Source organism: Pristiophorus japonicus, chromosome 16 (genome assembly GCF_044704955.1).
Source record: "Pristiophorus japonicus isolate sPriJap1 chromosome 16, sPriJap1.hap1, whole genome shotgun sequence".
NCBI classification, from domain to species: domain Eukaryota; kingdom Metazoa; phylum Chordata; class Chondrichthyes; family Pristiophoridae; genus Pristiophorus; species Pristiophorus japonicus.
In genome coordinates this window covers 133,205,203-133,228,912 of record NC_091992.1, presented here as the reverse complement: position 1 = coordinate 133,228,912, position 23,710 = coordinate 133,205,203, and the positions used below count along the sequence as shown (strand labels likewise).

At 44.5% G+C, this 23,710-nt stretch overlaps 1 protein-coding gene across 6 annotated transcripts in view; it reads right to left on the bottom strand.

Annotated features, from left to right (window-relative positions):
- The window catches only part of LOC139226844 (mitochondrial Rho GTPase 1), an 89,015-nt gene that overhangs the window by 20,030 nt on the left and 45,275 nt on the right, over positions 1 to 23,710 (bottom strand). For all 6 annotated transcript variants that reach the window (XM_070857913.1, XM_070857912.1, XM_070857914.1 and 3 more), the window contains 6 exons: positions 18,929 to 19,049; positions 16,297 to 16,381; positions 14,583 to 14,728; positions 14,371 to 14,471; positions 9,491 to 9,621; positions 7,834 to 7,917 (listed from right to left, as the gene is read on the bottom strand). In XM_070857913.1, coding sequence (XP_070714014.1) covers positions 7,834 to 7,917; positions 9,491 to 9,621; positions 14,371 to 14,471; positions 14,583 to 14,728; positions 16,297 to 16,381; positions 18,929 to 19,049 — 668 coding nt within the window. The remainder of the gene's footprint in view (positions 1 to 7,833; positions 7,918 to 9,490; positions 9,622 to 14,370; positions 14,472 to 14,582; positions 14,729 to 16,296; positions 16,382 to 18,928; positions 19,050 to 23,710) is intronic.

The window sequence follows — 23,710 nt, the reverse complement described above, 5'->3', positions numbered from 1 at the left end:
AAATTTAAAGCAGTAGTATTTCTTATTTTACATCAGTGGCACAACTGCTAATATTGAGATTCTCGGTTATTTTTCCAAATAAAACGTTAATGATAAACAGCGCTGTGCATTCTTACTGACGGGCAAGTCTGATACTATTTATTGGGCAATATCTGGTATCACAACAGATAAAATAGTGAGACTTACACCAGGGTTTAACATTAGTGGGTCCCAGAAGTATTTTTCAGGCACACGGTTAGTGAAAACTTAATACTTCAATGCTTTTGTGCGAAACATAGAAACATAGAAAATAGATGCAGGAGTAGGCTATTCAGCCCTTCGAGCCTGCACCACCATTCAATAAGATCATGGCTGATCATTCACCTCAGTACCCCTTTTCCTGCTTTCTCTCCATATCCCTTGATCCCTTTAGCCATAAGGGCCATATCTAACTCCCTCTTGAATATATCCAACAAACTGGCATCAACAATTCACTGCGGTAGAGAATTCCACAGGTTAACAACTCTGTGAAGAAGTTTCTCCTCATCTCAGTCCTAAATGGCTTACCCCTTATCCTTCAACTATGTCCCCCGGTTCTGGACTTCCCAAACATTCTTCCTGCATCTAACCTGTCCAATCTCGTCAGAATTTTACATGTTTCTACGAGATCCCGCTCATCCTTCTAAACTCCAGTGAATACAGGCCCAGTCGATCCAGTCTCTCCTCATATGTCAGTCCTGCCATCCCAGGAATCAGTCTGGTGAACGTTCGCTGCACTCCCTCAATAGCAGATTAGGAGACCAAAACTGAACACAATATTCCAGGTGAGGCCTCACTAAGGCCCTGCACAACTGCAGTAAGACCTCCCTGCTCTTATACTCAAATCCCCTAGCTATGAAGTCCAACATACCATTTGCCTTCTTCACCGCCTGCTGTACCTGCATGCCAACTTTCAATGACTGATGTACCATGACACCCAGGTCTCGTTGCACCTCCTTTTCCTAATCTTACGCCATTCAGATAATATTCTGCCTTCGTGTTTTTGCCACCAAAGTGGATAACCTCACATTTAGCCACATCATACTGCATCTGCCATGCATTTGCCCACTCGCCTAACCTGTCCAAGTCACCCTGCAGCCTCTTAGCGTCCTCCTCACAGCTCACACCGCCACCCAGCTTAGTGTCGTCTGCAAACTTGGAGATATTACACTCAATTCCTTCACCCAAATTATTAATGTATATTGTAAATAGCTAGGGTCCCAGCACTGAGCCCTGCGGCACCCCACTAGTCACTGCCTGCCATTCTGAAAAGGACCCGTTAATCCCGACTCTCTGCTTCCTGTCTGCCAACCAGTTCTCTATCGACGTCAGTACATTACCCCTAATACCATGTGCCTTAATTTTGCACACCAATCTCTTGTGTGGGACCTTGTCAAAAGCCGAAGGCATTATATAATTCACTGGTCAGACCATAGTTCGTAATGCGTACAAATTTGGATATCATGCTTGGAAAGGGATTTATGTGCATTGCTAACAGTAAAAACGATTAATCCAAAGCTTGTGGGGAGTGAACTATAAGAATAAAGTAGTTTAATGTCTTCAGTCTAGAGAGATAGTAAGTGGAAGAAGACCTTCATGAGAAAGGCAACTAGAATATTTCAAGGGAAGTCAGGTTCACAGGACCAGAGGACATAAACTCAAATTAGTGAAAAGTAAATTACAAATACATAAGAAAAAATCTTTATTGAAAAGATGATAAATATTTGGAATACTTTACCAGGTACAAAGTATTTACAGCACAGAACCTGGCCACTCGGCCCAACAGCTCCAGGTCGGGGTTAATCCTCCGCAGCAGCCTCCTCCTACCCTTGTTCCTCTAAACCCATCAACATATCCTTCTATTCTTTTCTCCCTCATGTGCTTAGAAACATAGAAAATAGGTGCAGGAGTAGGCCATTCGGCCCTTCGAGCCTGCACCGCCATTCAATGAGTTCATGGCTGAACATGCAACTTCAGTGCCCCATTTCTGCTTTCTCGCCATACCCCTTGATCCCCCTAGTAGTAAGGACTACATCTAACTCCTTTTTGAATATATTTAGTGAATTGGCCTCAACAACTTTGTGGTAGAGAATTCCACAGGTTCACCACTCTCTGGGTGAAGAAGTTTCTCCTCATCTCGGTCCTAAATGGCTTACCCCTTATCCTTAGACTGTGACCCCTGGTTCTGGACTTCCCCAACATTAGGAACATTCTTCCTGCATCTAATCTGTCTAAACCCATCAGAATTTTAAACGTTTCTATGAGATCCCCTCTCATTCTTCTGAACTCCAGTGAATACAAGCCCAGTTGATCCAGTCTTTCTTGATATGTCAGTCCCACCATCCCGGGAATCAGTCTGGTGAATCTTCGCTGCACTTCAATAGCAAGAATGTCCTTCCTCAAGTTAGGAGACCAAAACTGTACACAGGTGTGGCCTCACCAAGGCCCTGTACAACTGTAGCAACACCTCCCTACCCCTGTACTCAAATCCCCTCGCTATGAAGGCCAACATGCCATTTGCTTTCTTAACCGCCTGCTGTACCTACATGCCAACCTTCAATGACTGATGTACCATGACACCCAGGTCTCGTTGCATCTCCCCTTTTCCTAATCTGTCACCATTCAGGTAATAGTCTGTCTCTCTGTTTTTACCACCAAAGTGGATAACCTCACATTTATCCACATTATACTTCATCTGCCATGTATTTGCCCACTCACCTAACCTATCCAAGTCACTCTGCAGCCTCATAGCGTCCTCCTTGCAGCTCACACTGCCACCCAACTTAGTGTCATCCGCAAATTTGGAGATACTACATTTAATGTAACGCCTCTGTTTAAAAAAGGGGGCAGACAAAAGGCAGGTAACTATAGGCCGGTTAGTTTAACATCTGTAGTGGGGAAAATGCTTGAAACGGTCATTAAGGAAAAAATAGCGGGACATCTAGATAGGAATAGTGCAATCAAGCAGACGCAGCATGGATTCATGAAGGGGAAATCATGTTTAACTAATTTACTGGAATTCTTTGAGGATATGACAAGCATGGTGGATAGAGGTGTACCGATGGATGTGGTGTATTTAGATTTCCAAAAGGCATTCGATAAGGTGCCACACAAAAGGTTACTGAGGAAATGTATTAGCATGGATAGAGAATTGGCTGGCGAACAGAAAGCAGAGTCGGGATAAATGGGTCCTTTTCGGGTTGGAAATCGGTGGTTAGTGGTGTGCCACAGGGATCGGTGCTGGGACCACAACTGTTTACAATATACATAGATGACCTGGAAGAGGGGAGAGTGTAGTGTAACAAAATTTGCAGATGACACAAAGATTAGTGGGAAAGCGGATTGTGTAGAGGAAACAGAGAGGCTGCAAAGAGATTTGGATAGGTTAAGCGAATGGGCTAAGGTTTGGCAGATGGAGTACAATGTCGTAAAGTGCGAGGTCATCCACCTTGGGAAAAAAAAAAACAGTAAAAGGGAATATTGTTTGAATGGGGAGAAATTACAACATGCTGCGGTGCAGAGGGACCTGGGGGTCCTTGTGCATGAATCCCAAAAAGTTAGTTTGCAGGTGCAGCAGGTAATCAGGAAGGCGAATGGAATGTTGGCCTTCATTGCGAGAGGGATGGAGTACAAAAGCAGGGAGGTCCTGCGGCAACTGTACAGGGTATTGGTAAGGCCGCACCTGGAGTACTGCGTGCAGTTTTGGTCACCTTACTTAAGGAAGGATATACTGGCTTTGGAGGGGGTACAGAGACGATTCACTAGGCTGATTCCGGAGATGAGGGGGTTACCTTATGATGATAGATTGAGTAGACTGGGTCTTTACTCGTTGGAGTTCAGAAGGATGAGGGGTGATCTTATAGAAGCATTTAAAATCATGAAAGGGATAGACAAGATAGAGGCAGAGAGGTTGTTTCCACTGGTAGGGGAGACTAGAACTAGGGGGCACAGCCTCAAAATACAGCGGAGCCAATTTAAAACCGAGTTGAGAAGGAATTTCTTCTCCCAGAGGGTTGTGAATCTGTGGAATTCTCTGCCCAAGGAAGCAGTTGAGGCTAGCTCATTGAATGTATTCAAGTCACAGATAGATAGATTTTTAACCAATAAGGGAATTAAGGGTTACAGGGAGCGGGCGGGTAAGTGGAGCTGAGTCCACGGCCAGATCAGCCATGATCTTATTGAATGGCAGAGCAGGCTCGAGGGGCTAGATGGCCTACTCCTGTTCCTAAATTCTTATGTTCTTATGTTCTAATCTGCTCGTCTAAATTATTAATGTACAATGTAAACAGCTGGGGCCCCAGCACAGAACCTTGCGGTACCCCACTAGTCACTGCCTGCCATTCAGAAAAGTACTCATTTACTCCTACTCTTTGCTTCCTGTCTGCCAACCAGTTCTCAATCCACGTCAGCACACTACCCCCAATCCCATGTGCTTTAACTTTGCACATTAATCTCTTGTGTGGGGACCTTGTCGAACGCCTTCTGAAAGTCCAAATACACCACATCAACTGGTTCCCCCTTGCCAACTCTACTGGAAACATCCTCAAAAAATTCCAGAAGATTTGTCAAGCATGATTTCCCTTTCACAAATCCATGCTGACTTGGACCTATCATGTCACCTCTTTCCAAATGCGCTGCTATGACATCCTTAATAATTGATTCCATCATTTTACCCACTACCGATGTCAGGCTGACCGGTCTATAATTCCCTGTTTTCTCTCTTCCCTCCTTTTTTAAAAAGTGGGGTTACATTGGCTACCCCTTAGCTTCCCCTTAAACGCAGGCAAGATTCACAGAGTCAAAGAGTGGGACATTGGAAGTACAGATGGAAATTGGTATGGATGAGCTATAACAATACAAGGATGAGCTTGGATGGCTGACTGGCCTTCTCTCCTTCCTTGACTCTACTTCCTTCAATGCTGCCTTTTAGTTACACACACCACTGGCTCTGGGTGATGCTGCAATAACCACTTTTGAACCCTGGGATTTAATTTGGAAAATTAAAAAACAATGGCTACACATTAATTTGGGCAGTAAAGAGAGTCCTTTAGGGGAGTAAATCTTACTCAAGGCTGCTTTTATGTTCTCGCAAATATGAGTCAGGCTAGGAGTTTTGAACAAAACTGTTTCAAGGAATGAGTATGTGTGTGTCTGTGGGGGACGCCAGACAAGAGGGAAAAGCATTATTTAAACTGAAAGCACATTGTCCCCTACCAAGCTTAGACTCTTGGTGTTTAGTAATTGTTAGGTATCTGGTCTGCAATGACAAAACGTGTATGTGGGGTATTTGAGTGTGTTGGGCCAGTGAAGTGAGACACACATTCTAAGCAGAATCAGTGGTACACAGAATATATGTATTTCCCAATCTACATTGCAGAACTCCAGTTTAAAACATGCAGCTTCACAAATCTGTAAGTGTTACATGACAGTCTAGGTTCTAAAGTAAAAACAGCAGCTTGCACAATAATGTCAAGTTTAGTTTTGAAACTAAAGTTTCAGTGGAAAGTTCCTACACCTCCTGCATAATACTGTTGTGTCATGACCAGTTTTACTTAAATATCTTGTTTAAATTCTAACTGGGACAGTACCTTCCTTGTACGAAACATCTACAACATTGAAGAGAGAAATCCCATTTTAACCACATGTAAAATATTTCCTCTACTGAATTGGAACTTCCATCACCATAACAAAAGAAAGCAGAACTTTATTTTTTGCAAACAATGATTTATCGTAATGACATGTCACAGGCACTCTACAGAAACAGGTAGTGATATCAGGTTACCTGAATAAAGTTATTTGTAATAGAAACATGCTCAAATACAAGCAATTTACATTAAAGGTTAATATGGATCATCTCATAGTAAGCCTGTTGTACACCTCCTTCCCTCCACTCCCCCAAATCTTTGCTGGAGTACAGTTTCATGGTCACCTGCTAACTTATGGTAGATAATCCGAGTGACCATTCTTCGTGTGGCAACTTAGCAGTGAATATCAGAGGTCTATTTGATCAGGGGGAGGAGGCATGCAATACAGCCAGGCCCAACTATAAGTTTACCAGATGTCTAGCAAAAGTCACTGAACAGTCTCTTCTCCTTAGAGCAAGGATTGAATTGCAGTATCCCAGCTAATGAACCAGCAGAAGTCAGCTGACTTAGCACCAGCAGGAAAACAGAGAACAATATTTAAACTGATATGCACATGTAGTACTCCTGTAACCAAAGAATGCAATTAAATAGTCTACTTTAAAAAGTGGACTTGTACGGCTGAATCAATTTGAAATTTTGAACAAGGCTATTTGTAAAAATAAACAGAAAAATAGATTTACATTTATATAGGGGCTTAACCGGCCCCCGTGATGAATGTTAAAGGCCAGCATTTATTGCCCATCCCTAGTTCCCCTCGAGATGGTTGTTGGTGGGAGACTCAGCCATATCCATTGAATGCCGAGTGAATGTGGTTATGTTCTCTCATGTTGGAGATTGTTATTGCCTGGTACTTGTGTGGTGCAAATGTTACTTGATACTTATCAGCCAGCCTTGGATGCTGTCCAGGTCTTTCTGCAGGCAGGTATGGACTGCTTCATTACCTGCGGAATTGCAAATGGAACTGAGCATTGCAATCATCAGTGAACATCCCGATTTCTGACCTTATGAAGAAGGGAAGTGGCTGAAGATGGTTGGGCTTAGGATAACACTGCCCTGAGGAACTCCTGCAGCGATGTCTTGAAGCAGAAATGATTAGCCTCCAACAACCACAACCATCTTCCTGTGCGCATGACTCTAGCCAGTGGAGAGTTTTCCCTGATTCCCTTGACTTCAGTTTTACTAGGACTCCTTGATGCCACTCTGTCAAATGCTGCCTTGATGTCAAGGGCGTTCACTCTCACCTCACCTCTGGAATTCAACTCTTTTATCCATGTCTGGACCAAGGCTGGAATGAGGTCTGGAGCTGAGTGGCCCTGGCGGAACCCAAACTGAGCAGTGAGCAGGTTACTGGTGAGCAAGTGCTGCTCAATAGCACTGTAAGCGACTCCTTCCACTAAATTGTAATAGTTGGGAGCAGGCCGATAGGTCGGTAATTGGATTTGTCCTGCTTTTCGTGGACAGGACATACCGGGGCGATTTTCCACATTCTTCCGATTCGGAGGTGAAAGTGCCACCACTGAATCAAGTTGACAATTTCAGTGGTAGGGGCCAGCACTTTCTGTTGCAGCATCTGCTCTTCAGAATAATAATCCAATGATACTGTTGCAAAGGTTACAAAATGCAATGGAAACTATCCTCAAAAACATAAACCCAAAAGCTGATGAGATTTTCATCTTAGACGTTGCCTGGCCAAAGGGTAAATACTTATACAATGAAGTCACTTGCCGACAGTAAGGGAACTTTCTGAAAAAGGTCACAAATACTAAGACGGCAGTTACTCAGCAAGTTCAAACTTGCTCCAAACAATGGCAACTTAATTGTAGCTTACTCCTTTACAGGAACATTTGTCCAAAAGGTAAGTGAACAATAGTACTATGACATCATTCCCCTTTTGAAAAGCTTACATTAAGAGTGCTGTATAAATTACTTGTAACAACCAGCATTACAATATTTGCAACAAGAAAAGAATGAAACCATTTTGAAACTGATGAGGAAACTTCATAATTCAATAGATTTAATATTCTCTTAAAATGTTTCCTGTCAAAAATGAGTTTGGGGGAGGGCAGGGAGAAGAGAAAGAGAAGGGTTAGGACGATAGCTTTGGACTAAATACAGAATGTAAAAGGTGTAATGTGCTGTACAGTTCCATAATGTCCACATAAATACCTACCAGCAAATATTTTTCTTGCCCATACACATAAGTTGTGTTCATGGCATAAAGTGATTTGTGTTCCTCTTTTATTTGTCTTTGTTTCTGTGGGAGAAACAGAACAGTAACTCATAGTATGATGACATTTACAACTTCTGAAAAGAAAAGGACACAAAAACCAGTTATGAAACAAGTCGATTAAACACTGGAGTGCACAGAAATATGAAAAATAGACTACTCAGCGAATCAAGGATTGTTTTTAGCGTGCACTCCATGCAATTTAATCTCCTGAGGGGAGTGAAATTCCAGAAGGAAACATTCAGGAAGATAAAGCATTGAAATCTGCTCCTGCTTTACGGCAATTGAGGGCAACTCCAGAATATCAAACAAACATTGCAATCTACGTAATTCAACTTTGACTAGTTGCATTCCAGTGTCATTTCCTTGGTCCCAGACAGCACAAGAACTATATTCTGTATCTCATTAGCCACAGATGACCAGATTTATCCATTTGCCCTTAAATGCTTCAATCCTTTTCTTAAATCAATGTTTAACTCCATTTAAAAAAAAATCAATACATGAACTTATTATTCCAGAATAGTTAACAGCTAGTGGAAGGAGTCTTTTCAACTTCTGTCTCATTTCAGGCTTGTTAAGCATGTATTTATGTTATTTACTTCAGTGAGCACATTTGGTTACATAACCTTCTTGCATCATCTACACCTTCAAATTGTTAAAGACCTGAATAACGATGTCTCCTTCTTCCCCTGCCATCAAATCAATTCTCCACAAACAATTAAGTTCTGAAAATCTCTCTTCATAAATCGAATCTCAAATGCCAGATAGTACAGTGGTTAAAACATTATCCTTTCAACTTTGGGACCTGGTGTTAAATCCATGGTTTAAAAAACACTTCCAACGCTGGCAATCTAAACCAGAGACTTAGAAAGTCCATCCATATATAAAATGTTCGCAGTTCTACACTAAATTGGTCTCTGATCAATAAAATGGCTGATGTGGGAAGTGAAAACGTCACACTGGTATTATCGTGGTGCTTTTCTGAAGTTCGGATTGAGGCAGAATACAGGAACCTTGTAACTTGTGCTATATTCGGCTTCACAGGACAAAACCTCCCCCACCCATCCAAAGTGGTTTACATCTTTGTCATCCCAAAATGCACAAATTACCATTAAAATTGTCATGGGGTGGGAGGAGTTTCAATCTCCATTTAACATGCTACGAGGAGATGCAAGAGCAGAACTTAAGGTAATGAGTGAAAAATGTAGATCTGCTGTGTGAAACAGCTATACTCGGACTCACTCTCCTATTCACAGTACATGCATTTACAGTTACCCTTCTCAACACACCGACAGAAATGATCAACCTTTTCCCTTCGAGAATAGTACAGAATTCTTCAGACTTGTGGAAAATTTATACTATTGTGTGCCATTAAATTATTGACTGGTAAAATGACCCATGGTACAAGTACATTACCATGCTGCAGCAAAGCGCAAGTAATTTTAGATGAACATTCAATTTCCATTGAGTAGTCTCTCTGTATTAACCGACAAAAAACTATTTTATTTTAATTTAATACAAAACACGAGTTCTAACACCTGCATGCAAATACAAAGCAGTTCAGAGCAATGCAGCATTTCAAAAAGTCCGAGGTACTCACCATTAGGTTTTGGCCCAGAAAACCTTGCAGAATTCCAGTCTTGCCAGAGTTTTTCATGCCAATAACATTGCACTGAAACACATTTCTTTGTGTTTGTTTTTTCTGCAGATCTATTTTTTTATCTCTCGTCACTGAAGGAACATAAAGCATGGTTTATGATGTACTCATCAGACACCACAAAGTAAATGCCATTCCAGTTTCTTTTGCACTGAAGCTAAACTTTAAGGGTAATGTTGCGTTACGTTTTCAATTCAGAAGAATAAGGAGCCAACATACATCTTGGAAAATAAGCATCCCAATGGGGTAGAGGAAGAGGGGATCTGGGGGTACAGATACACAAATCACTACAAGTAGCAACGCAGGGTAGTAAAGCCATAAAGAAAGCAAACAAAGCACTGGGGTTCATTTCTAGAGTGATAGAATTCAAAAGCAGAGAACTTAAGTTAAACTTGCATAGAACCTTGGTTAGACCATCATCATCATAATTGGCAATCCCTTGAAATCGAGGAAGACTAGCTTCAATTCTAAAAGGGAGCTGTCAGGCGACTGTACAGTACAATACAGGAATTACAAGTGGGACAGACAGTTGGATAGGTTTGCCGCATGCTCCTTCCGCTGCCTGCGCTCGTTTACTACATGCTCTCGGCGACGAGACTCGAGGTGCTCAGTGTCCTCCCGGATGCTCTTCCTCCACTTAGGGCGGTCTTTGGCCAGGGATTCCCAGGTGTCGGTGGGGATATTGCACTTTATCAAGGAGGCTTGGAGGGTGTCCTTGAAACATTTCCTCTGCCCACCTGGGGCTCGCTTGCCGTGTAGAGCGCTTGCTTTGGGAGTCAGGCATGCGAACAATGTGGCCCGCCCAACAGAGCTAGTCAAGTGCGGTCAGTGCTTCGATGCTGGCCTGATCGAGGTCGCTAACGTTGGTGCATCTGTCCTCCCAGGGATTTGCAGGATCTTGCACAGACATCATTGGTGGTATTTCTTAGGCGATTTGAGTTGTTGACTGTATATGGTCCACGTCTCTTGAGCCATACAGGAAGGCGGAGATCACTACAGCCCTGTAGACCACGAGCTTGGTGGCAGATTTGAGGGCCTGATCTTCGAACACTTTTCCTCAGGCGGCTGAAGACGGTGCTGGCGCACTGGAGGCAGTATTGAACCTCGTCGTCGATGTCTGCCCTTGCTGATAATAGGCTCCCGAGGTATGGAAAGTGGTCCACGTTGTCCAGGGTCACGCCATGGATCTTGATGACTGGGGTGGCACTGCTATGTGGCGGGGTCAGGTTGGTAGAAGACCTTTGTCTTATGGATGTTTAGTGTAAGGCCCATGCTTTCGGACACCTCGTTGAAGATGTTGACTATGACTTGGAGTTCAGTCTCTGAATATGCGCAGACGCAAGCGTCATCCACGTACTGTAGTTCGACGACAGAGGTTGGGACGGTCTTGGATCTAGCCTGGAGACGTCGAAGATTGAACAGGTTCCCACTGGTTCTGTAGTTTAGGTCCACTCCAGTGGGGAGCTTGCCGAGTGTGAGGTGGAACATTGCAGCGAGGAAGATTGAGAAGAGCGTTGGGCGATGACGCAGCCCTGCTTGACCCCGGTCCGGATGTGGATTGGGTCTGTGGTGGATCTGTTGGTCAGGATCACAGCTTGTATGCGTCATGCTGCAGGCGGAGGATGGTGACAAACCTTTGGGGGCAGCCGAAACAGAGGAGGACGCTCCATAATCTCTCGCGGTTGACAAGGTCAAAGAAGGCCATGTACAAGGGTTGGTGCTGTTCCCTGCATTTTTCTTGCGGCTGTCGCGCCATAAAGATCATGTCCGTTGTACCCCGTAATCCGTACTGTGATTCTAGGAGGAGCTCCTCAGCCACAGGTTGAGGACTATTCTAGCGACTATTTTTCCCAGTGGCCGACAGCAGGGAGATTCCTCTGTAATTGCCACAGTCGGACTTGTCCCCCTTTTTTAAAGATGGTCACGATTACTACATCTCTGAGATCTCCCGGCATGCTCTCCTCCTTCCAGATGAGAGAGATGAGGTCATGCATTTGTGCCAATAGTGTCTCTCCACCATACTTCAGTGCCTCAGCGGGGATTCCATTTGCTCCCGTTGCCTTGTTGTTCTTGAGCTGGTGGATGGCCTTTTCTACCTCGTGCAGGGCTGGGGTTTTGGTGAGATGGTGGCAGGTAGCATGCTGTGGGATGGAGTCGAGGACACTTGAGTCAAAGGCAGTGGTTAAGGAGATCTTCGAAGTGCTCCTTCCAGCGGGTCCTGATGAGTAGGTAGCCTTGATGAGTGTCTCCCCGTTCTTGGCCAGCAGTGGGGTGCTTGGGTCGCAGGTGGCCTTGACTGCGGTGAGGAATCCTCACACATCATGGCTGTCGCCAGCTGCTGAATCTCCTGTGCTTTCTCCACCCACCATCTATTCTTTAGGCCGCAGGTTAGACCAGCGTACTGTAAACAGTTCTGCTCTCCATATTATACAAAAGGGTATAGGAACACTTGAGAAGATTTACCAGGATGATACCAGAACTGAGAGCCAATAACTATCAGGAAAGATTGAACAGGCCAGGATTTCTTTCTCTAGAAAAGAGAAGACTGAGGGGCTGACTTGATAGAGGTCTTTCAGATTATGAAAGGGTTTGATAGGGTAGATTTAGAGATGTTTCCACTTGCAAAGGAGACCAAAACTAAAGGCCATAAATAGAAGATAATCACTAACAAATCTAATAGGGAATTCAGGAGAAAACCTTTTACCTGGAGAGGGGTGAGAATGTGGAACTCGCTGACTCGGAGTGGTTGAGGTGAATAGTATCGATGCATTTAAGGGGAAGCTAGATAAGCAAATGAGGGGAAATGGAATAGAAGGATATCTTGAAGGGGTGAGATGAAGAGGGGTGGACAGAGGCTCGAGGGGAGCATTAACACAGCATGGACCAGTTGGGCCAAATGGCCCATTTGTATGCTGTACATTCTATGTAATGCATTTATAACAGTGGTATTTAAAAAAAAAATTTTGTATACCAATTTCCTTTCCAAAACCACTCGTCTGAAAGCCATTACCTAATTGCTAGTATATAGGGCCCAAGTTTCCACATGATTTGCGCCTGATTTTTAGGAGCAACTGGTGGAGAACGGACTATCTTAGAAATCGCAATTCTCCACATTTTTTTTTCTGCAGTTCTAGTCAGGTAGAACAGTTCTACTTTGGAACAGAATTTTTTCTTCAAAAGGGGGCGTGTCCGGCCACTGACGCCTGATTTGAAAGTTTCCACAGTGAAAACGTACTCCAAACTAAAGTAGAATGGAGCAAGTGAAGATTTTTGTAGAATTGAAAAAACCTGTTCTACACATTAAAAAATCAGGCGCAGGTTACAAATTAGGCGTCCAGAACGAGGTGGGGGGGGAGGGAAGTCATTAAATTCTACAATAAATCCTTATTTATATTTATACAAATATTATACAAATAAACATTTATAAGCAAAGAAAAGATTAAATAAACCATCTTCCTACCTGTGTGAAAGTGCTTCAAGCAGGCCTTTTGGGACCGAAGGCTGAACGGGCCGGCCCGAGACTTCAGGCAGGGCCCGTCCCCAGCACCAGATTTACAGGTAGGTGGCGTTGGGTTGGGTCGGGTCGGGGGGGGGGGGTGGGTGGGGAGGTAAGGTCGGATCCAGTCCGGGAGCGTGAGTCGGGTCCAGTGGTGGGGGGGTCGGGTCGGGAGCGCGGGTCGGGTCGGGTCCAGTTGGGGAGGCGGGGAGCGGGAACAGGAGCGCGGGTCGGGTCGGGTCCAGTCGGGGAGCGGGAACAGGAGCGCGGGTCAGTTGGGGGGGGGGGGGGGGGGGGAGAAAAGAGAGTGGGTGTCGGGTCTGGTCTGGAGGCAGGGGGGGGAGCGGGTGTCGGGTCTGGTCTGGAGGCAGGGGGGGGAGCGGGTGTCGGGTCTGGTCGGGGGGGGAAGCAGGAGCTGGCCGTGGGAGGAGCCTTATTCACGCAGCCCCAGTGAGGCCATTCAGCCAGGGCTAGGGGCTGCGTGCTTCGGGCCCCTCCCACAAAGTTCGGCGCCTGGAGCTACTGCACTTGCGTGTCCACTGTAGCGTGCATGTGCAGAGGTCCCGGCACTGTTTTCAGCGCAGGGACCTGGCTCCGACCCCCCACAGCTCGTGCTGACTGCGCCGAGGGCCAGAGGACCAGCAGGTAGGTGGAGAATACCGAGGATTTCTTTAGGCGCACTTTGTGGCGCGAAAAACAGGCGTCCAGGTCGGGACTGCGCCGTTCTAGGCGCGTGTGGAAACTTGGGCCCATAGTTTCATGGGCGGCCGATGCCCCAAGGCAAAGTGGCCGTTACCAATAAACATGCAGCTACAGTGAGTATCAGAAGCTATACAACTGCACGGGCATCACAGCTGAATCAGATCCTGTCCCCACCAAAACTGCACTTCCAGCATGTAGGGATGGAAATGTTCCCAGGATTTTTCCACCATCTAACCCAGAGGCACTGAATCCTGCCACCCAGCTCAGATCAGCAGAGACTGGAGATTGAACTTAGGACCTCCTTGGTCTGTATGGCACATCTACTAACTGGATAAACTCACAGGGGGAGCAAAGTGATTTAAAATAGTCTTCCAGGTCTGTTTGAATCAATTATTCAGATACAAATGCACACAGACAACACCTTTACAATCGCCCCCTAATTTGCAAATGCCACATAGTGAGTTTCTGGTCTTAGCTAAACTCACGAGATGCGATAGATCTGTCACTCTTTTTCCTCTCCACAATAACATTGGGACTTTGATACTTGGTTTAAAGGAGCAATCTCAAATTTCAGATCAAAAGCACGGCATCTCCCAGAAAAGATTAATAAAAATCCACTGCTCACCTGTGACAGCTGCTGCCTGGGAGTCCTGCTCCCTCAGAATGGAGTATCCCAGGTAACCTAAATATTCTAAACACCGCTGAACATCAAGGTATGTGGTCAGCCTGATTCAAAACACAAATATTCAGCTGTTTAGAAAGTTACTGAACCAACATTTTAAATAAAAAGCAGATAAATAGAAAATATTGTTTGAAAATCAAAGGAAAATTACTCACGTCCATTGACAAATATAACCCTGATAAGTGACCCATTCCTTGTCATTGGTGCAAACAGTGTTATTGACATCAGGGCCCCAAGGCATGTAGGGAAACACTTTGAATAGGTCTTTTAGTTCATCAGGTGACAGTGCACAATCCCGGTCCTGAGAGAATTAAGACCAACAACAACTTGTATTGATAAAGTGCCTTCAACGTAGTAAAACATCCCAATGTGCTTCACAGGAACATAATCAGACGGAAAAGAACACCAAGCCAGAGGAGAAATTAGAAGGCATGACTAAAAGATAGGTTGAAGAGTAGGTTTTAATGAAGATCTTAAACGAAGACAGGGAGGGGCAGGGAGCTCAAGGGAGGGAATTGAGGACCTAGCCAGCTGAAGGCATAAGCGTCAATGGTGGGGCAAAGGGAGTGGAGAACGTGTAAAAGGTGAGAGTTGGAGGAACGCAGATTTATGGGAGGTTTGCAGGGCTGGAGGAGGTTACCGAGACAGGGAGGGGCGAGGCCATGGAGGAATCTGAACATGAGGATGAAAATATTAAAATGGAGGCAGTGGTGAACGGGAAGCCAGAGGTGATGGGTGAAATGAGACTTGGTGTGGGCTTGGATCCAGGTAGCAGAGTTTGGATAAGCTCAGGTTTGTGCAGGGCGGAGGATGGCACGGTAGCCACGAGGTGACAGAAGCATGGATGATGGTTTTAGAAGCAGTTGGGCTGAGGCAGGCATCGTTATGGAAGTAGGTGGTCTTTGTGATGGGAGGTTATGGGGTTAGATGCTCAGCTCAGTGTTGAGGGTACTGAGGTGTGAACAGTCTGCTTCAGGCTGAGATAGTGACCATGGAGGGGATGGAGTCAATGATGAAGGAACAGATTTTATGGCGGGGCACAAAGACAATGGCTTCAATGTTCTCAATATTGGAATTCAGAAGAATGAGAGGTGACCTTATCGAAACATATAAGATTATGAGGGGGCTCGACAAGGTGGATGCAGAGAGGATGTTTCCACTGATAGGGGAGACTAGAACTAGGGGGCATGATCTTAGAATAAGGGGCCGCCCATTTAAAACTGAGATGAGGAGAAATTTCTTCTCTGAGGATTGTAAATCTGGAATTCGCTGCCTCAGAGAGCTGTGGAAGCTGGGACATTGAATAAATTTAAGACAGAGATAGACAGTTTCTTTACCGATAAGGGAATAAAGGGTTATGGGGAGCGGGCAGGGAAGTGGACCCGAGTCCATGATCGGATCAGCCATGATCGTATTAAATGGCGGAGCAGGCTTGAGGGGCCGTAGGGCCTACTCCTCCTCCTATTCCTTATGTTAGCTGAAGGAAATTGTGACTCATCCAAGTTTGGATGTCAGACAAGCAGGCTGACAACACAGGGGCAGTGGAAAGGGTCAAGAGAGGTGGTGAAGCGGTAGAACTGGGAGTCGTCAGCGTACATGAAGAACCTGATGCCATACTTCTTTTGATGGTCACCATAGAGCAAATGAATGAGAATCTCTACGCTCAAGCAGAATGAGGGAATGAAGATGGGGCTGTACCGGGGATATGACCAGGGTGGGACAGACCAAGGATTTTACTGGCGAAAAGGGCAAAGGCAGAGGCGAGGGAGTGACTGAGTAGACCAACAGCTGCAAAAGTGAAGAGGAAAAGAAAATCAGCAAAACACACACTACTATATCAATTATCAAGTGTTTGCAGGCTCAGCTTACCAAATCGTGTTTGTCAAAGATGCTTTGTAGGAAAAGGTATGCATGGTGATTCAGTTCGGTTGTGCAGTCTGGAGGAACTTTTAATCTGCGAAAAGGAGGATAAATAAATTCACTGTGCCAATCACAAGGAAGTTATACCACTAACCAGGCTCATCATCTTATCACTCCTTCAGAACTGCAAAGCAAATATTCCATTCCTGTGAATAATGCGATATTGAGCAATGTGATTAAATACCTTCACTCATCAGCACGACTTGTAAAAGTCGAGCCGCCAATTTAAAAAGACTTTAATAGATGTTACAGCCACAGATGAGATTGTGCTAATTTCAAGGATCAGAAGGCACCCATAAATCAATCCAGCGTCTCTCCTTTGGTTTCTGCCTCAGGTCATTGATTAAATAACTGCTCACTCCCTTGCTCACTTTCACTCCGCCCCACTGTTTCCCAAGACCATCAGTTTGAAAAGCATGGGTGGGAAATCCAAATCTTTCCATGCTATAGCACCTTGTAACCCTGCACAACCTCTATCCAACGTTACACTGTTTAACACCTATTCTTCCTCCCTCCACCCAAACAAAAAAAACTGGCTCTGGTTGAAATCAGCATAAGGTCACACTACAATTTCAAGTATTGTATCTCAATGTGTCCAGCTGAAACTGAATGGCACCTAGCAACCAATTTTCATTTTCAATTGGGGGGGTGCAATGAACAAGTGAGGAACACAGGCACATTGATTGAATAAGTAAAGGACCATAGCTGACCTGGTTTCCCTCAGTTGCAGCCCATTGTATTCCTGTGCACCAATTACTGCCATCAGATTATATATTGTGAATGTTAACCAAAACTACTTTTTGGATAGTCGATATTTTGGTTATCTATAGAAATAAATTACACCATTAAATTTACAGAGGTTAAAACATACAATAAGGCGCAACTTCTATTTAGACTGTAACTATTCAAAAGAACTGAGTCAAATGTCTGAAATGTCAGATTCAAAGCAGGCCTCTATACTTTAAACAAAATGCGTAAACCGTGACTGCTTGAGCTCCCTCACACTCCCGACAATTCTTAGCCAACTGATCTTCAGAGCTTGGTTTTAACAGTCATCAGTTCTCCATGTTTAAACAAAATACAGGCAACTCTCGATTATCCGGGTCCCTCGGGGATTGGGCTATGCTGCGTAAACGATTTCTCTGTTAGAGCGAGTTGACATTACAGTTAATGCTTACAGTACTGCAGGTGTGCTCTAACCAATAGCTGTAAGCGTATCTTCTAATCCTTGAATTCTAGTCCTCTAGATCTAAAGACCATTAGTTGATTACTTCCTGTAACCGTTCATTGCATTTTAATGAATTATGAGAGGCAGTGGACCTGTGTGCGAGCAGCAGCGGAAGCTGAGGCTAGGCAGAGCGCTTAAAAGCAAGGCTCAACAGGCAACATTCGAAAGGAACATCAGAGTTTCAAAGTGACGCCACACACACACACACGGAATTTTAAATGCCGTTACAACGGTTTCACGTTGCATCCGTGCGCGGATAATCGAGAGTTGCCTGTAGAACTAAAAAGATACAAACGTTACATGGCTGCGGGGGTGGGTGGGAGGGAAGGAGTGTTTAGTCACGATGGTCCGGCCTTCATGGTGTGTGGGGCAGGCTTGATGGACCAGGTGGGCTTTTCCAGCCCGTCAATTTCCTACGTTAGGCTTACAAGCAATGTTCCCTGTAAGCTGTGCAGCCACGCGGCAGTCTGGGGCTCCTGCGCAGGCCGCTCGCCAGCTTTTCAACTGGAATAACCGCGAACATCCGAAAAATAAACTACAGGGAACAAGTTCAATTTTGTTTAAAAAAAGGAGCACCAAATATGTTGGATTCTCTGAGAAACTCCAGCCATTCACTCTGATTATTGGAACTGCTGCTACGCAAATGCTATACGGGTAAAGCAAGAGGATGCAGCACCTTAAACCACATTGCAAACTAATTTTAGAAAACCTGAGAACACAAATTTCAGATAGGGTTTAAATTTTGAACATCGATTTAACATACGATCCATTCAGGTTCACAAAGAAACTTATTTTTTTGGGATGCTTTTCACTGAAGACTGAACAACTTAAAATGAGAGAGTTAAATATAAACTTTAAAGAAATACATTTTGCTCTGCACAAAATAACTGCAGTCATTGCAATTCAAAGTCATCCATTGTAGGTGAATTGCTTTCAGATGTTTTGAAAGATAGACAAAATGGCATTTAAATGCAAGTTTTAAAAACATTTCTGACAAAATACATTTATACCCAAATGCTTCAGCACCAAAACACATTTTCATGTAAACTTTTGCACTTTAACTTTTGAATTCAACTTTGTTTATTTTTCTTTCTTCTCGGTAGTAATTACTGAATACTTAAAAACAGTAGGCGAGGGATAGTTCACAATGATTTTACAAGAATATCTCCCTTGCTCTTTGGTGCTGGAGAACACAGCTAACAATTCTTGTATGCGTCACAATTATTTAACACTAGATTTTTCTGTTACTTTACAGCACTCTGCCCTCCCCAGAAAGATTCTTGCACAAATATGCAGCATTTAAAAAGCACCATTCAAAAGTGCCACAGTTGAATAATTATGTCCAATACATACATCGGGAACAGATATTCATGAGTGAGCTCTAGGTCATCGTCATATCCAAATCGACGCAAAACTGTCCACGTAGTTTCATGCCTCCCTCTTTGTATAAATAGTGTATGCAAAAATAAAAAACCTGCAACACAGAGCAGAATAATTAGCCCCCATCTCACACCGAGCAGCACGAGGCCAAAGTGGGAGTGGCAGCCTTTAAACAGCGGGAGAGGGAGAGGGAGGGATACACCATGCAGTGTGAGAGGGAGGGCCCAGGGACACACCATGATGTGAGAGAGGGAGAGGGAGGGACATACCATGCAGTGTGAGAGGGAGAGGGAGGGACATACCATGCAATGAGAGAGGGAGAGGGAGGGGCATACCATGCAGTGAGAGAGGGTGAGTGAGGGACACACCATGCAGTGAGAGAGGGGGGGCCCAGGGACACATCATGCAGTGCAAATTAAAAGGTAGGACCTCAAAAGTAGTAATCTCAGGATTGCTACCAGTGCCATGTGCTAGTCAGAGTAGGAATCGCAGGATAGCTCAGATGAATACATAGCTTGAGGAGTGATGCAAGAGGGAGGGATTCAAATTCCTGGGACATTGGAACCGGTTCTGGGGGAGGTAGGACCAGTACAAACCGGACGATCTACACCTGGGCAGGACCGAAACCAATGTCCTAGGGGGAGTGTTTGCTAGTGCTGTTGGGGAGGGGTTAAACTAATATGGCAGGGGGATGGGAACCTATGCAGGGAGACAGAGGGAAGTAGAATGGGGGCAGAGCAAAAGATAGAAAGAAGAAAAGTAAAAGTGGCAGGCAGAGAAACCCAAGGCAAAAAGCAAAAACGGCCACATCACAGCAAAATCCTAAAGGGGCAAAGGGTGTTAAAAAGACAAGCTTGAAGGCTCTGTGCATAAATGCGAGGAGTATTCACAATAAGGTGGACGAATTAACTGCGCAGATAGCAGTTAACGAATATGATGTAATTGGCATCACGGAGACATGGCTCCAGGGTGACCAAGGCTGGGAACTCAATATCCAGGAGTAGTCAACATTTAGGAAGGATAGACAGAAAGGAAAAGGAGGTAGGGTGGTGTTGCCGGTTAAAGAGGTAATTAATGCAATAGTAAGGAAGGACATTAGCTTGGATGATGTGGAATCTGTATGGATGGAGCCACGGAATACCAAAAGGGCAGAAAACGCTAATGGGAGTTGTGTACAGACCTCCAAATAGTAGTAATGAGGATGGGGACAGCATCAAACAAGAAATTAGGGATGCGTGCAATAAAGGTACAGCAGTTATCATGGGCGACTTTAATCTACATATTGATTGGGCTAACCAAACTGGTAGCAATGCGGTGGAGGAGGATTTCCTGGAGTGTATTAGGAATGGTTTTCTAGACCAATATGTCGAGGAACGAACTAGAGGACTGGCCATCCTAGACTGGGTGATGTGTAATGAGAAATGACTAATTAACAATCTTGTTGTGCGAGGCCCCTTGAGGAAGAGTGACCATAATATGGTAGAATTCTTTATTAAGATGGAAAGTGACACAGTTAATTCAGAGACTAGGGTCCTGCACTTGGGGAAAGGTAACTTCGATGGTATGAGGCGTGAATTGGCTAGAATAGACTGGCGAATGATACTTAAAGGGTTGACGGTGGATAGGCAATGGCAAACATTTAAAGATCACATGGATGAACTTCAACAATTATACATCCCTGACTGGCGTAAAAATAAAACGGGGAAGGTGGCTCAACCGTGGCTAACATGGGAAATTAAGGATAGTGTTAAATCCAAGGAAGAGACATATAAATTGGTCAGAAAAAGCAGCAAACCTGAGGACTGGGAGAATTTTGTAATACAGCAGAGGAGGACAAAGGGTTTAATTAGGAGGGGGAAAATAGAGTACGAGAGGAAGCTTGCTGGGAACATAAAAAATGACTGCAAAAGCTTCTATAGATATGTGAAGAGAAAAAGATTAGTAACAACAAACGTAGGTCCCTTTCAGTCGGATTCAGGTGAATTTATAATGGGGAACAAAGAAATGGCGGACCAGTTAAACAAATACTTTGATTCTGTTTTCACGAAGGAAGACACAAATAACCTTCCAGAAATACTAGGGGACAGAGGGTCTAGTGAGAAGGAGGAACTGAAGGGTATCCTTATAAAGCAGGAAATTGTGTTAGGGAAATTGATGGGATTGAAGGCCGATAAATCCCCAGGGCCTGATAGTCTGCATCCCAGAGTACTTAAGGAAGTGGTGCTAGAAATAGTGGATGCATTGGTGATCATTTTCCAACAGTCTATCGACTGTCGATCAGTTCCGATGGACTGGAGGGTAGCTAATGTAACACCGTTTAAAAAAGGAGCGAGAGAGAAAACGGGTAATTATAGTCCGGTTAGCCTGACATCAGTAGTGGGGAAAATGTTGGAATCAATTATTAAAGATGAAATAGCAGCACATTTGGAAAGCAGTGACAGGATCGGTCCAAGTCAGCATGGATTTATGAAAGGGAAATCATGCTTGACAAATCGTCTGGAATTTTTTGAGGATGTAACTAGTAGAGTGGACAAGGGAGAACCAGTGGATGTGGTGTATTTGGACTTTCAAAAGGTTTTTGACAAGGTCCCGCACAAGAGATTGGTGTGCAAAATCAAAGCACATGGTATTGGGGGTAATGCACTGACGTGGATAGAGAACTGGTTGGCAGACAGGAAGCAGAGAATAGGGATAAATGGGTCCTTTTCAGAATGGCAGGCAGTGACTAGTGTGGTGCCGCAGGTCTCAGTGGCTGGGACCCCAGCTCTTTACAATATACATTCATGATTCAGATGAAGGAATTGAGTGTAATATCTCCAAGGTTGCAGATGACACTAAACTGGGTGGCGGTGTGAGCTGTGAGGAGGACGCTAAAAAGCTGCAGGGTGACTTGGACAGGTTAGGTGAGTGGGCAAATGCATGGCAGATGCAGTATAATGAGGATAAATGTGAGGTTATCCACTTTGGGGGCAAAAACACGAAGGCAGAATATTATCTGAATGGCGTCAGATTAGGAAAAGGGGAGGTGCAACGAGACCTGGGTGTCATGGTACATCAGTCATTGAAGGTTGGCATGCAGGTACAGCAGGCGGCGAAGGCGGCAAATGGCATGTTGGCCTTCATAGCTAGGGGATTTGAGTATAGGAGCAGGGAGATCTTACTGCAGTTGTACAGGGCCTTGGTGAGGCCTCACCGGGAATATTGTGTTCAGTTTTGGTCTCCTAATCTGAGAAGAACGTTCTTGCTATTATAAGAACTTAAGAATTAGGAACAGGAGTAGGCCATCTAGCCCCTCGAGCCTGCTCCGCCATTCAATAAGATCATGGCTGATCTGGTCGTGGACTCAGCTCCACTTACCCGCCCTCTCCCTGTAACCCTCAATTCCCTTATTGGTTAAAAATCTATCTATCTTTGACTTGAAAACATTCAATGAGCTTGCCTCAACTGCTTCCTGGGGCAGAGAATTCCACAGATTCACAACCCACTGGGAGAAGTAATTCTTTTTCAACCCGGTTTTAAATTGGCTCCTCCGTATTTTGAGGCTGTGCCCCCTAGTTCTAGTCTCCCCTACCAGTGGAAACAACCTCTCTGCCTCTATCTTGTCTATCCCTTTCATGATTTTAAATGTTTCTATAAGATCACCCCTCATCCTTCTGAACTCCAACGAGTAAAGACCCAGTCTACTCAATCTATCATCATAAGGTAACCCCCTCATTTCTGGAATCAGCCTAGTGAATCGTCTCTGTACCCCCTCCAAAGCCAGTATATCCTTCCTTAAGTAAGGTGACCAAAACTGCACGCAGTACTCCAGGTGCGGCCTTACCAATACCTTATACAGTTGCAGCAACACCTCCCTGCTTTTGTACTCCATCCCTCTCGCAATGAAGGCCAACATTCCATTCGCCTTCCTGATTACCTGCTGCACCTGCAAACTAACTTTTTGGGGTTCATGCACAAGGACCCCCAGGTCCCTCTGCACCACAGCATGTTGTAATTTCTCCCCATTCAAATAATATTCCCTTTTACTGTTTTTTTCCCCCAAGGTGGATGACCTCACACTTTCGGACATTGTATTCCATCTGCCAAACCTTAGCCCATTCGCTTAACCTATCCAAATCTCCTTGCAGCCTCTCTGAGTCCTCTACACAACCCGCTTTCCCACTAATCTTTGTGTCATCTGCAAATTTTGTTGCATTACACTCTGTCCCCTCTTCCAGGTCATCTATGTATATTGTAAACAGTTGTGGTCCCAGCATTGATCCCTGTGGCACACCACTAACCACTGATTTCCAACTGGAAAAGGACCCATTTATCCCGACTCTCTGCTTTCTGTTAGCCAGCCAATTCTCGATCCATGCTAATACATTTCCTCTGACTCCGCGTACCTCTATCTTCTGCAGTAACCTTTTGTGTGGCACCTTATCGAATGCCTTTTGGAAATCTAAATACACCACATCCATCGGTACACCTCTATCCACCATGCTCGTTATATCCTCAAAGAATTCCAGTAAGTTAGTTAAACATGATTTCCCCTTCATGAATCCATGCTGCGTCTGCTTGATTGCACTATTCCTATCCAGATGTCCCGCTATTTCTTCCTTAATGATAGTTTCAAGCATTTTCCCCACTACAGATGTTAAACTAACCGGCCTATAGTTACCTGCCTTTTGCCTGCCTCCTTTTTTTTTTTAAAAAACAGAGGCGTTACATTAGCTGCTTTCCAATCCGCTGGTACCTCCCCAGAGTCCAGAGAAT